General features: G+C 44.2%; 1 protein-coding gene across 1 annotated transcript in view; it reads left to right on the top strand.

Moving 5' to 3' along the window:
• Ush2a (usherin) overlaps positions 1–12,744 on the top strand; it is a 678,886-nt gene extending 666,142 nt beyond the window's left edge. The window contains exons 69-72 of the mRNA XM_021198607.1: positions 1,806–1,807; positions 3,346–3,590; positions 10,560–10,781; positions 12,655–12,744. Of these exons, the coding sequence (XP_021054266.1) occupies positions 1,806–1,807; positions 3,346–3,590; positions 10,560–10,781; positions 12,655–12,744 (559 nt within the window). The remainder of the gene's footprint in view (positions 1–1,805; positions 1,808–3,345; positions 3,591–10,559; positions 10,782–12,654) is intronic.

Genomic DNA, 12,744 nt, shown 5'->3' on the forward strand with positions numbered 1-12,744 from the left:
GAGGGAGGGAGGGAGGGAAGCAGGCAGGCAGGGAAAGAAATTTTACAGGTCCTAATGAAACTTCTGTTAGACAAGGGATTAGGGTTACTTTCAAAAGCCATGTATGTCACTGAATTGATATATGGTAAACACCAGAGTGACCTGATTAAACTTCTCTTCTTAATATTTTCTTTAAAGAATTTCATGACTTCATCTACAGCAGAGAGAGTTTAGGGAGGATGGAAGACAATAGGTGACCAATTCAGTTCCTGATGGTTCGAATGATTTTTCTGGAGTCAGAGCCTACAGTGGTGAACTGGGGACATTTCTGTTATCCTTCATGGATTCTGATAGCTTACAGGCTAGGGAGATGGCTCAGTGAGGAAAACACTCACCACACATTCATGAAGACCTAGAGTCTTAATCCCCAGGACCCACTTAGAGGCAGGGATGGAGTCACAGTCTGTAATCCCAGTGCTTCTAAAGCAAAATGAGAAGTGGGGACAGGAGAGTCCTTACAAGCTCGGAGGCTAGCCAGCCTAGCATACCATTAGCAAACAGAAGGCCAGTCAGCCAAGCATAGCAATAGCAAACAGGAGGCCATGTATCAAATAAGGTTGAAGGCAGAGACTGACACCTGAGGCTGTCCTCTGACCTCTGTATGTTTTTTCCCCAACCCTCCTCCTCTCTTGTTTCAATCAACAGATATCTGTTCCCATACTGTGCACATTTGGGTATACTGCAGATCTCAGACTTAACATGACCCTTCCTGTGTAGCTCATCTCATTATATTCAGGGCTATGAGACAGAGTACTTCATTGGATAAACTTCAAGAAGTCCAGGTTCCTGGTTGGATAGTCCAGGAAGGCTCTGCAAACCTGTGTGGATGCTCACCCTCCCAAACATGGATTTCCTACCCACTCCTGGCTGGGATGTTTCCTTTAAAGTGTTTCTGGGATTTACATGCTCATTAGAATCAGCTCTGAGTGCTCGGTAATTATACAGATCCTCAGATCCCTGACACATATACAGATGGGAAGGGACTGAGAACTGTGGCCTTTAAAATAGGTCCTGTCCCATGATTCTGACACTGGGCCACAGCACCTCATGCTGACTAACTCATATTCCACAACAGTACAGAGTCAGACTCATTTGACTCCAGTTATAGAGTCAGAATTTCCTTGTACCCAGCTCCCAAACACAGGATTCACCCCAACTATGACCCTGGCACTTGTTCAACAAGGCAGGGCCCCCTACGTAAAAGTCCAATCTGAAAGGAAAGTGGAAGGGTGGACAGGACTCCGTTTTCAGCCTTTTATCACTGGGTAGCAACTTCCAGTCAGCTCTTGAGACAAACAGAGCTTCCCACTGTGGGAAAGCTCAGCTGTAGCCCTTGTGCCTGGAGGAGGGCTCTCAGCAGAGCAGAGGGGAAATTCCGTGGACGGCTGGTTCTGAGATGCGCTGCCCAGCACACACCTCTAGTCAGTTTTAATTTTCATGACATAATTTCTCAAGAGTTCCTGTTCCGTTGCCTGAAGGCAGGCTCTAAGCGAGGGAAGAAGCAGGCAGTGTTTCCTACTGCTGGGATTTCCCTTCGGAGGCTTCCCCCAGGCACCCTGCCCTTCATTCCCTATGTACTCCTAAGCAAAGAGCACGTGGAGCCAACCGCATGTCCCTGGGGTCCCAGGGCTGTGTCAGACACACAGAGGAACTTAGCTCTTCTCTCCTGTGCAGCCAAGGTTAAGTTTCCAAACACCACACGGCTTCTCACCACGAAGGGGCCTCCAGCCTGCTGGAGATTATTCGTCTTCAACCCTTTGTTTCAGAGGTGAGGAAGAAGAGGTCCAAGGCATCAGTGACCTTTCTCAGCCTGTTACTGCTGGGTTCACAAAGCTGTACTCTCCTCTCAGGGTCTGAACTCGGTTTAAGTCACCTTCTAACCTTCTCCCCGAGGATATGCACGTGGCACCCTGGCACATCTTCCCTGTCCTCTGGCTCTGATCTGCTGAGAGCAGGGAGGTATCCGGAGAGCATGGGGTTTTCAGTGCCATCAGCTTCTCCTCTGCCTCCGTCACTGGTAGGCAGGGCTTTGGTCCTCAGCTTCAGGCCAGCGCAGGCAGCAGCTGCATCATCGTCATGGCTCTCTAAGCTATTCTCAGTGAAAGGATGGACAGCTGATGTAAGGCCCTCTCCCGTCGGTTAGCCAACCAATGGCATGATTCTACTGCCTTATACTGTTCTGTAGGGAGCCCATGGCCCCATCCCCCTGTGCTCTCCTATCCCCACTCATAAGGCAATTCTACCCATCATATCTAGAAACCTCAGAGCTCACTGTGTTATCCAGCTTTCCTTCACTGTCACAAAAGATCTGAGAAAAACAACATAAGGAGAGGTTTGTGTAGGCTCAGTGTTGCAGAGATTTCAGTCCATGGACACTTGTCCCTATTGTCCCTGAGTCTGAGGCTGAACACTGTGCTGGGAAGCACATGACAGAGCATAGATGCTACCTCATACCTCATGACAACCACAAGGTAGAGACAGATGGGTCTGGCCCAAGTATAACCTTCACCTCAGGTCCTCAGCAACCTACTTCCTCCACCAGGCCACACCTCTCAACAGCCCACTAAAGCACAACCTTAACAGTGGATTTGCCCATTGGTGAGGTGAGAACCTTAAAGATATAGTCACTGTCATTGACCCATCCCCAGACATTGCTGTCCTAGGGACCAAGCATCCCACACGGATCCAAACTGGAACACTCGCTGAACTTTGTCAAGTGTTCATGTGAACTTTGAATGTCCTGTGCTTAGAAGATAGTATCAACGTTAACACACAAATCTAGGAAAAAGGCCCAACAGATACCTCCCTCTCTAGGAGGCTCTCCCAGTATATTTGAGATGATTTTTAGGGTACTGGCTAATTAACAGAGGCCAGGAGACAAGCCATGGGAAAACTGTAGTAGGAACATGCTATTGACATTCACAATGGAAAAGATCTGATATCTCAAAATCCAGTTTGCATAGACCCTCTAAGGAGTAGAGCTGTGCCTGAGATGAGGGAGCCTTGGATACGCTCAGTATACACCTGATTTGGTGATTTGGGAGAGCCCACTGCTCAGGACACACAGCCAAGGATGGGGAGACCCTCTTTTAAAGACTGTTGTCTCCTGTCTACCAGCCACTCTTTCTAAGGTCATGGTGGTCTGCAGCACTGTGAGACTGTCTCCCTGCAGCACCCAAAGCCAACACTGTGGCTCACATGCAGTTAGACTCAAGCATGGGAGGTTCTGCTTCTCAGTCAAACACAGCACCCAAAGTCACAAGGCTGCCTTGTGAAAGACTCTTATTTCTCTCATGGTTTTTGCAGGCCTGGTGCTGACAACTCCTGGAGAAAAGAAGGGGGCAGGGACCAAGAGCACAGAGTTCTACAGTGAGCTGTGGTTTATTATGGTAATGGCCGTGCTAGGCCTGATCTTGCTGGCCATTTTTCTGTCCTTGATTCTACAAAGAAAAATCCACAAGGAACCATGTATCAGGGAGAGACCTCCCTTAGTACCTCTTCAGAAACGAATGACCCCACTGAGTGTCTACCCACCAGGGGAAACCCATGTGGTATGTATGGGAAGATAGACTTTTCCTAGTGTGGCTTGCTTTCATTCTTATGAATTCACTTAACGCTCTGACAGCTGTTTGGTGAAGTACTTATGCATAAAGTCATACCAGTAAACATAGGTAATTTAACTTCATCCTCTCCAATTTAGATGTCCTTGAAACCTTTCTCTTGCCTAACTGCTTTTGCAAAGACTCCAGTACTATATTAACAGCAGTAAGGCTGGGTGGGATTCATTGTCTTCTTTCAAAAGAGAGAAATGCCTTTCTTTTGCCCAAGTATAGTATGTGATTGCTTTTATTGTAAATGCCCTTTATTCTATGGAAGTGAAATGATGAGCCCTATGGTTTCTGTTCTTCTGTTGATATAGCGTACCACAATTCTTGATTTGTATATGCTGAACCACTCTTGTATGCACAGTGTGTGTGTGCGTGTGTGTGTGTGTGTGTGTAGGAAAATACTATTTCAGGAAGTCATTTCTGATGACTTGTAAAACAGTTAAATCAGTGTCTTGTGCATGTCTGCATTTGCACACAGGCTGGTTCAGGTCTCTGGTACATAGCATCAACTTGAACTTCAGCTATTAATATATGAGAATGTCTGCTCCTGTGTCCAATGGGTATGGGTCTATAGCAGTGTGTGTGTGTGTGTGTGTGTGTGTGTGTGTGTGTGTGTGTGCGCGTGCGGTAGTACTGTATGCCTTATTATATTGGTTTCTGTGCTTGTCTGGTTTAGTATCAAGGTAATGTTAGCTTCATAAAGAGTTTGAAAGAATCCTGGTTATTTTGGGTTTGGGGGATAGTTTTTCAAACAGTTATCCTTTAGAATGCTTCCAGTAAAGCTGTCAGATCCTGAATAATTTTAGCAGATTTCATGTTTTAAATATTTTATCCTATTTTTAATTACGTTTATGTGTCTGCGTATAATACATGAGTGTGAGTACAGATGCCTGCAGAGGCCAGAAGGCATCAGATTTCCCTGGAGTTAGAGTTACAGGCAGTCAATGCTTTATATGAGTGCTAAGAACAAAACATGGGTCCTCTTCAAGAGCCATGAACACTCGACAGCCAAGTCAACTTCCAGCCCCGAGTGAAAGAATCTAATTGTTTCAACATCACTTGCTGCTAATTATTAGTCATATTTTCTGTTCATCGTGGTTCACTCTGGGGCATATTATATATGCTCAAAATTCACAGATTTCTTCTAGTTTTTCCAGCTTTTATAGTTGTTCATAGTAGTTTTATGACTTTGAATTTCTGTGGGACCATTATTACCCCTTGGTTACTAGGAGCATGTTACTCAATTTATATGCATTTGTTCACTCTCCTTTCCCCTTGTTCTCAGATGGTAGTTCTAAGATGTCATAGTCCAGAGTAGAACTGTGGTATTTCAATTTTATTTTGATTGATTGAGTCTTGATTTGTGGCTTAACTGCTGTGTCCTCAAGATCCTGATGAGGGAAATCTATCTATGTGCTGCCGCTGGGTAAGATGTTCAGTGCCTTTTGAGACCTCTCGCTTTGAAGTATGGCTCTGTGCAGCTGTGTCTTTGATGGTTTGTGTTTGCAAGATGTGCCCATCGAGGAAATCTGGATGATGTCATGCCCAGCTCCTTCCTATTGAATTAGTCTGTCCTTCACTTTAGAGCTAAATTTGCTCTGTATTGGGAAGCCCCATGTTGGGCACTGTCTGAGTTACTTTTCTATTGCTGTGAAGAAGTGCCATGACTAAGATAACTTAGAAAAGAAAGTTATTTAATTGGGGGCATGCTTAAATGTTTCAGAGGGTGAGTTAATGATCAGCATGGCAGGGAGCATAGCAGCAGATGGGAATGGCACTGGATCAGTATAAGAGACCTTATATACTGACACAACAACCCTGGTGGTGGAGGGAGTAAAATTGGAGTGGGTCAACCTTTCAAAACTTCAAAACCCACCCCGAAATGACATACCTCCTGCAACAAGGCCAAATCTCCTAATCCTTTCCAAAAAGTTCACCAATTGGAGACCAAGCATTCAAACATGAGGCCTATGAGGGCCATTCTCATTCTGACCAGGTCACTGACATATCTTCACAATTAGTATGTCACCTCTTGAGCAGGACTTTTCTCACTATAATTATCAATTTAAAAAAATGTATTTAATATTTATTTTATCTGAAATGAATGCAGCTATTCCTGTTCCATTTTTCTTTTCAGTACCAGAGACTGAACTCAAGATCTTGCATATACCAGGAAAACACTCTGCCACTGGGCTACTGCTGTCCTCCCCATCCCAGCTTTTGGTTTTGTTTTAAGATTTCCCTTAGTTGCTTAGGTGGCTTTGAACTTATGATCCTTCTGCATCAACCTCCCAACTTACAGGGATTACAGACCTGAACGACCAAGCTCAGATCATTTTCTATTCCCATTTGTGTTATATATATTTCCCCAAACTTTTATTTTTAGCATACATGTGTATCTTTATAGTGAAGCAATGAAGAGGAGTTTCTTGTATACAGCATATAGTTGTGCCTTAGGATTTGCTTTATGTACCTGGGGAAGTCAGAACAGCTTGCAACTCATAATCTGCCTCCCATCTACTTACATTACAGCTGTGTACCGCTATATATGTCTTTAAATTAATTCTTAATTCTACTATCTATTATTCCTTGATTGGTGAATTTAATCTATTTATAGGCAAGGATGTTAAAATATTTTCTATCATTTTGAAAACTGTATTTTGCTTTCCTTGTATTTCTTTGTTTGATTTTAAATCTTTCTCTTTGGGGTGTTGTTCCAATGAGTCTTACACATTTGTGTTTTCATGACAGCAGTTACAATTCCCTCATTTCTAGTTAGGATGCCCCTGTGTTTCTTACTGTTGGCAAATTACTAAGCTCCTCTTTAAACAAGACAGTAACGACTTTATTTAGGGAGTATTATTTTAGCATGCTTCCTATTCTTCATTTTAAATATGCAATGCCATTCTCTTCTAGTTATAAATTTTCTGTGAAAACTCTGCTACAAATCTGAGGAGCCCCTTAATGTTTTGAGAATTCTTTGTCATATACACAATATTTACTAAAATATAACATGGTTGAGATCTCTTTTGGATGAAAATAGTTTGGGTTCTTTCATTGATATCCATATCTCTTTTCATATATTTATGCAATGTATATTGATCATATTCATCCACCATTACCCATCTTCTTCCAGTGCAATGCTTTCCTTTTTAATAATTTATTAATACCAATACCCCAGTTCAATTAATGCTGTCCATATGTTCATGAGTGTGCAGGGTCACCCCCTGGAGCATGAGAAACCTATCAGTGGCCACATCCCCCAAAGAAGACCATGTTTCCCTCTTTCAGCAGCCACCAACGGCCAATAGCTCTTCAGACAGGAGTGACACATGCTGGAATTTTAGTCTTGTGCGTATAACCATAGCTGTTGTGAGTTGATCTGTGCAACAGCCCTGTCCTATCTAGAAGTTACATACAACTCTCCTTCCCACCCACCAGCTCTTGGAGAATCTTCAGCCATTATTTTATGAGTTTTGTCAGCACCTTTTCTTCACTTTCAATAATTCTTAAGATGCAAATATTAGGTCACTATAAGCCTTGTAAGTTTCCTTGGTCCATTTGCATCTATATGCTAGGTATCAGTAAGCTGTCTCCCAATTTCGGAATTCCTTCTTTAGTTTGTCCTGTGGTATTGTGGAAATTTTCCTTCAATTTTTTTTTTCATTTCACCCATGAAAGATTCCTGATTCTTTTACTGACTTCTTGGTGAATGCCTCGCTCACCTACATTATCCCATCATTCTTTGTACTATTCATCTGTAGTCATGTCTCAGTTTCCTTAGGATCATGTTTACTGTTTCAGGAATGTTGCAGATTTCCTTCAAATTTGGATTTGTTCTTGAGAAATTCTGATTATGTCTACTGTAACATTTTTCTTCCATTTTTATACAGTCTTTTTTTATAGGAAAAGGTTGTTGTTGTTATGTATATGAGATAACTGAATGACAGTTTAAAAAATTGGTTATAATGGAGCCCAAGAACATAGTTCCTTCATCTTTGGCTTATTATCAGGTGTGTCTGAAGTCTTTAACAGACAAGATTGCAGCATTCATGGTGGTACTGATTTGTTTTAAGGTAGACATAGACTTAAAAGGGTCTGTGTCTTTAGGCCCAACAGAGTCAGCTCCAGTAGCTCTAAGGCGATGAGCAGCTGCAGCCTAGGTGGCATTGGTATGGAGAGGAGCATATTCCACTGTGACACAGCAGTGATAGTTCTTGAGCCATTAGGATGGGCCTTTTTTCAGGTACCAAGGATGTTCAAAAACAGTGAGAGCATCTATGGGCCAATCAACTGTGGACCTTCCCTAGGTCCTGTAGGCAAGGACGAAGCAGAAGATGGTGAACAAGCCCACATGGCACCAGCAGGTATGGCCCCCAGCCCATGATCTGCAATGTGCCTTCCCTCCCTCAGTTATCTAGTATACAGTTTTCATTTAGACTTGTGTTCTGTCCTACCTACTCCTAGGGAGGACCTGCAGACAACTTCCACTTGGTTTCACAAACCATGGGTGGTTCTGAGGCTTGTGGCTCTGTTCTCTAATAGTCCCACTGCTTCAGAGCCTGGATGGGGATGTCCCTAAAGGAACAGCTATTGTGGGGTAACACTTGTGATGCCAATAGTTACCATCTGTCACGGACCCCACACTCAGTCCCGCAGAGGTGGGGCAAAGATGACACGCACGCCAAGGCAGGGTTTGAGCAGCTTCTACAGCTTCCTGCTGCAGCTTCCTTTATTCTCTCTACTACAGCAGCTCTCTTCTCAGCTCTATTCCGTTTATCATGGGGGATAGCACAATTTATCCCCCTCCACCCTCTGCACTCATCTCTCATCACTCTTCATCACCCAATCAGCATTCAGCATGCTCTGTACACGAGCCATGCACGCAGACAGGGTGTGCGTTGATAGGCCAGTGACTCGATATCATGCTGTATGACACTATGCATCAGGAGGGCAGCGCGTGATCATTCAGGTGTGCATAATCAGGTTTTTGGCAAACAAGCAGGGAATCACGGGGCTTGGCAGTAAGCCAGGGCACCTGGCTCACATGGCCGCAGCCGCGGCCACACCCGCTTCCCATAACCATCCTGGATTCAGTGTACACAGGTGCTCTCCCTGAACTCCAGGGCCAAGCTTGAGTGATCATCCTTTTCTACCTGTAGCTCCAGTCTTAAAATTACCAGCTAGGAGGGAGAGCTCCTATAGATCCTCTTATGCAGTGTGTTGACAAGGTTATAGCCACTGGTTACTGTGTTCTGAAGCCAAATGGCCTGGCTCCCAAAGCTCAGGTGAAATTGGCATGATCCTGCAATGGCTGCAGTCTCCAAGTTGCTAGATGGGGAAGGAGCTCCGTAGATCATACGCAGTGGCCGGTAAGTGTTGGTGGGGCCTGGGCCACTTGTGTTTCTGGACCTACTGAGTTTCCCTGGCACGTTTGTCAGCGGTAGCTGTGGTAACCTGGATAAAATCAGAGATTTTCAGCAGTGGCTACAGTCCAACTGTGGTGTAGAAAGATCCTCCCCAATTTGTGAGCTTATGGCCATGGCTGCTGCTGGACTTTAAGCTGCAGGATCCTGTGAGAACAATCTTCTGCCCAGAAAGGTAAAAATGCATAATGACCCAAGTATGTACTACCCCCTTGGACGAGACCTACTATTTGGCTTCTATTTCCTATGCCAAGATGTTATCAAGAGGGACTGTTATAGCCTGGTCTGGGGGGGGGGGGTTCAAAGCTTGGTTCATGGGAATCACTTCTCTGTTTTAATTTGTGCTGAGACTGAATGCAGGACCTTGCACATGCTGGGGAAGTGTTCTGCCACTAAGTTTTATAACAGTCATCTACCCAAACTACAGTTGGCTGTCTTCACTCAGGTTGCCTGTTTGATGCTATTTTCCACACTACTGGCACTTGCTTGTATGGTGCCAGCAACATCTGGTTCTATCCTGGACACAACCCCGTTGACAATGTGCAGCATCTGGGTCCATCTCAGACAGGACCCCGTTGACAAGGATGTACATTGCTTCTCTCGATTCTGTAGGCCACCTTCTGCTGATTGTTCTTGCTCTTTAGGGTTTCTATCACTTCTGATTCCCAAAGTCCATGGCTCAGACTCTATCATAGAGTGGTGTGAAGGGTATTCCTCAGCCACCTTGGCTCTGAACCCCTGAAACAAAGACTGATGTTGAGCAAAGACTGATGCACCCATTCGTTTTTTCTTCTCAGTTTGATTCTGTGGCTGATATATCTGACGTGTCCAGCAATGTCACCCTAAAAAGTTACACCATGCATTTTGAGGTACCTCTGTGTGCTGCATGAATGCCATCTGCTCTTTTGCATGTTGTGCTGACTGTCTGGACCATTAAATTAGAAAACTCTGGATGCTTCAGTCAGCTAGAATTTACTGTAAGAGCACATCTTAGACTATAATTATGGAGACATCGTGCCTTGCTGGTGATAGTGACTGAGCTGATGAGTTACAGACTCGAGATTTCTATAAGAAAGTAAATATGCAAATAAGAGGAAAGGAGGGATCACTTCTCACACATAACCAGAACTCTGAAAATAAATGTGTATTGTTCATAGTGGACAGACTCCATGTCAGTGTGCAGGTAGAGAGCACCTTAATCCAGATCCAAGCCCCTGGTTTCACTGCTTGGCAGGCCTGGTCCCATAGGAAGAAACAGCTACCAAGGCAGGTCACGAATGCCCTAGAGAATATAGCATTGCCACTAACACCACCATCAGCACATTGTCTCGGGGAAACAAGGACACAATTATTCCAGGTATTCAGTTGTAGAGTTGAAGTTCTGTTGTAGGAGGCTTGAGGAAGTCATCTCATTCCATCACCTGTGTGAATTCCAGTTCCCAACCACACACCACCTGCCCATCTCCAACAGCAGCTTCCTTTGCAGGGATTAGCCGACACCAGACTCCCTAGGTCTGGGACACCTATGAGTATTCGGAGCAGCCAAAGTGTGTCTGTACTTCGGATCCCAAGTCAAAGCCAACTGAGCCACGCCTACTCCCAGAGCTCTCTCCACCGCAGCGTCAGCCAGCTCATGGACATTGCAGACAAGAAGGTTGTGACGGAAGACTCACTGTGGGAAACTATTATGGGCCACAGCAGTGGACTGGTGAGTGCATCTGCCTTTTGTACACACACTGTTAAGTGTGCACACAATTAAACTGGCTTAAGTGTTGCTGTGTGGTTAGCAGAGTGAGAACTGCTATTGACCTGCTGCATGATAAAGCACTCAACAAATACAGAAAAAAACAGAAATGAACCTGAAGGCAGCATAAAACACCCTTGGTTTACTTTAAACCTCTAGAAAGCCATGCTACACGTTACTGCTATTCATTCATCCATTGGGACACTGTTGCGAGTGTCAATGACAAGTCTCTCCTGTCTCGACCTCCTCAATGCTAGAATTAAAGGCATGTAGTAGCATGTCCCTGCTTTAAAAACAAACAGCGCAGCACTGGGGACTGAACCCAGGGTTCTGTGTGCTAGACACACACTGTACCACCTGAGACATGTCACTAGCCCTGTTACCGTTCATGAGGTTCATCTTTCATGTATTTAGTCCAGTGGTTCAAACTCTGGTTTGGAGGAATCAGCTGTCATCTCTCATCAGCTTCAAGCTCTCCAGTGTCTGAGATGGACCTGGTAGGATTTTTACCAACTACGCTGCTTTTCATCCTAGCCATCCTAGGACAGAATGCTTTTTCCATTTGGCTGGGAAGAGAAGGCAGTGACCGCAGAGAGCTTAGCTCTCCAGTGCCCTTGGCTTCCAGCCGGCTGCATGTGCACGGGAGTTCTGACTCACCTTTTGCTTCACTTCAAAGTGGGCAACTTCCATGATTTCCTTTTCAACTAATGGTAAAGGTAAAGGGATCAATTGCTTTGCTCCAGATTCACTTTTCTGCCATCACCTGAGCTTTTTGTGCTTGCTCTGAAGATTAAATACATATAATGAAGTAAAAAAATTACCTTCCAGGGGCTGGGGTTGCAGCTCAATTGGTAGAGAGCCCACCTAGCATGCATGAAGCTTTGTCCAGTCCCTACAACCACACTAAAGTGGAACACTGTAGTGCACACCTATAATACCAGCACCAGGAGGTGGAAACAGAAGAATCAAAAGTTCAGGGTCATCCTTAACTACATGCAAGTTTGAAGTCATCTGGAAGACATGAGACCTTGCCCTTAACACATCAAAAAACCCTTTTTGCAAATCCTGCTTGATCTTATTACAGCTCACTCAATTACATAATTTCATCCCAGATCTACTTCTTAAATGGCAGGGTTAATTAAGCTGAAATAAACAATTGCTAAATTATCTTTTTCATTCAAGAAAGAAATGTATTTGATGTAACACATGAAGACTTACATGGGAACACATGTGCCATAATCTTCATGCAGTTTAGGAAGGGTTGTTAGCATCCTTATAGAACTAGCCTAGGGTCAGAGGTGCCTGGGACTACCCAAGAACCCATTCGTCATCTTTCTGTGAGTTGAGATCATTGGCTTTACCTGTAAGAGGTGTAAACAGTGGCTATGTATTTGCCTAGTGTGCAGATCTAGTGGAGGGCAGTGTACAGAAGGGGTCAGTGGAATCCTGTAAAGGTGCCACCACCTGGCAAGTTATTGGCTCATTATGAAATCATAACACTAACCATGTTGATAAATACAGTACAGCATAGAAAGCAACAGGATGCGATAGTTTGTATTGTCTTTTATTCTTTCTTAACTAAACCTTTTAAATGGAAAGTTCCTATATATAGATTCAAGTTTTCCCCACTCTACAGTAGACTGAGCCTCTCAGAGGCTATTATTAGTTGAGCTGGATTAGCTCCCTGATCCCTTTAATGACGGGAATTTAAAGGAAGATCTGCCTTCAAGCACATCCTAGTGTTGAACATGTTTTATATCACAGCGATAGACTATGAATGAGGAGCAAATGCTAATGACAATTCAGTATCTTATGCAATGACTGGCTTGCTTTTCAGTATGTGGATGAAGAAGAGCTCATGAACGCCATCAAGGGTTTCAGCTCCGTGACCAAGGAACACACCGCCTTTACTGACACCCACCTCTAA

Source organism: Mus pahari, chromosome 5 (assembly GCF_900095145.1).
Source record: "Mus pahari chromosome 5, PAHARI_EIJ_v1.1, whole genome shotgun sequence".
Lineage (NCBI taxonomy): Eukaryota > Metazoa > Chordata > Mammalia > Rodentia > Muridae > Mus > Mus pahari.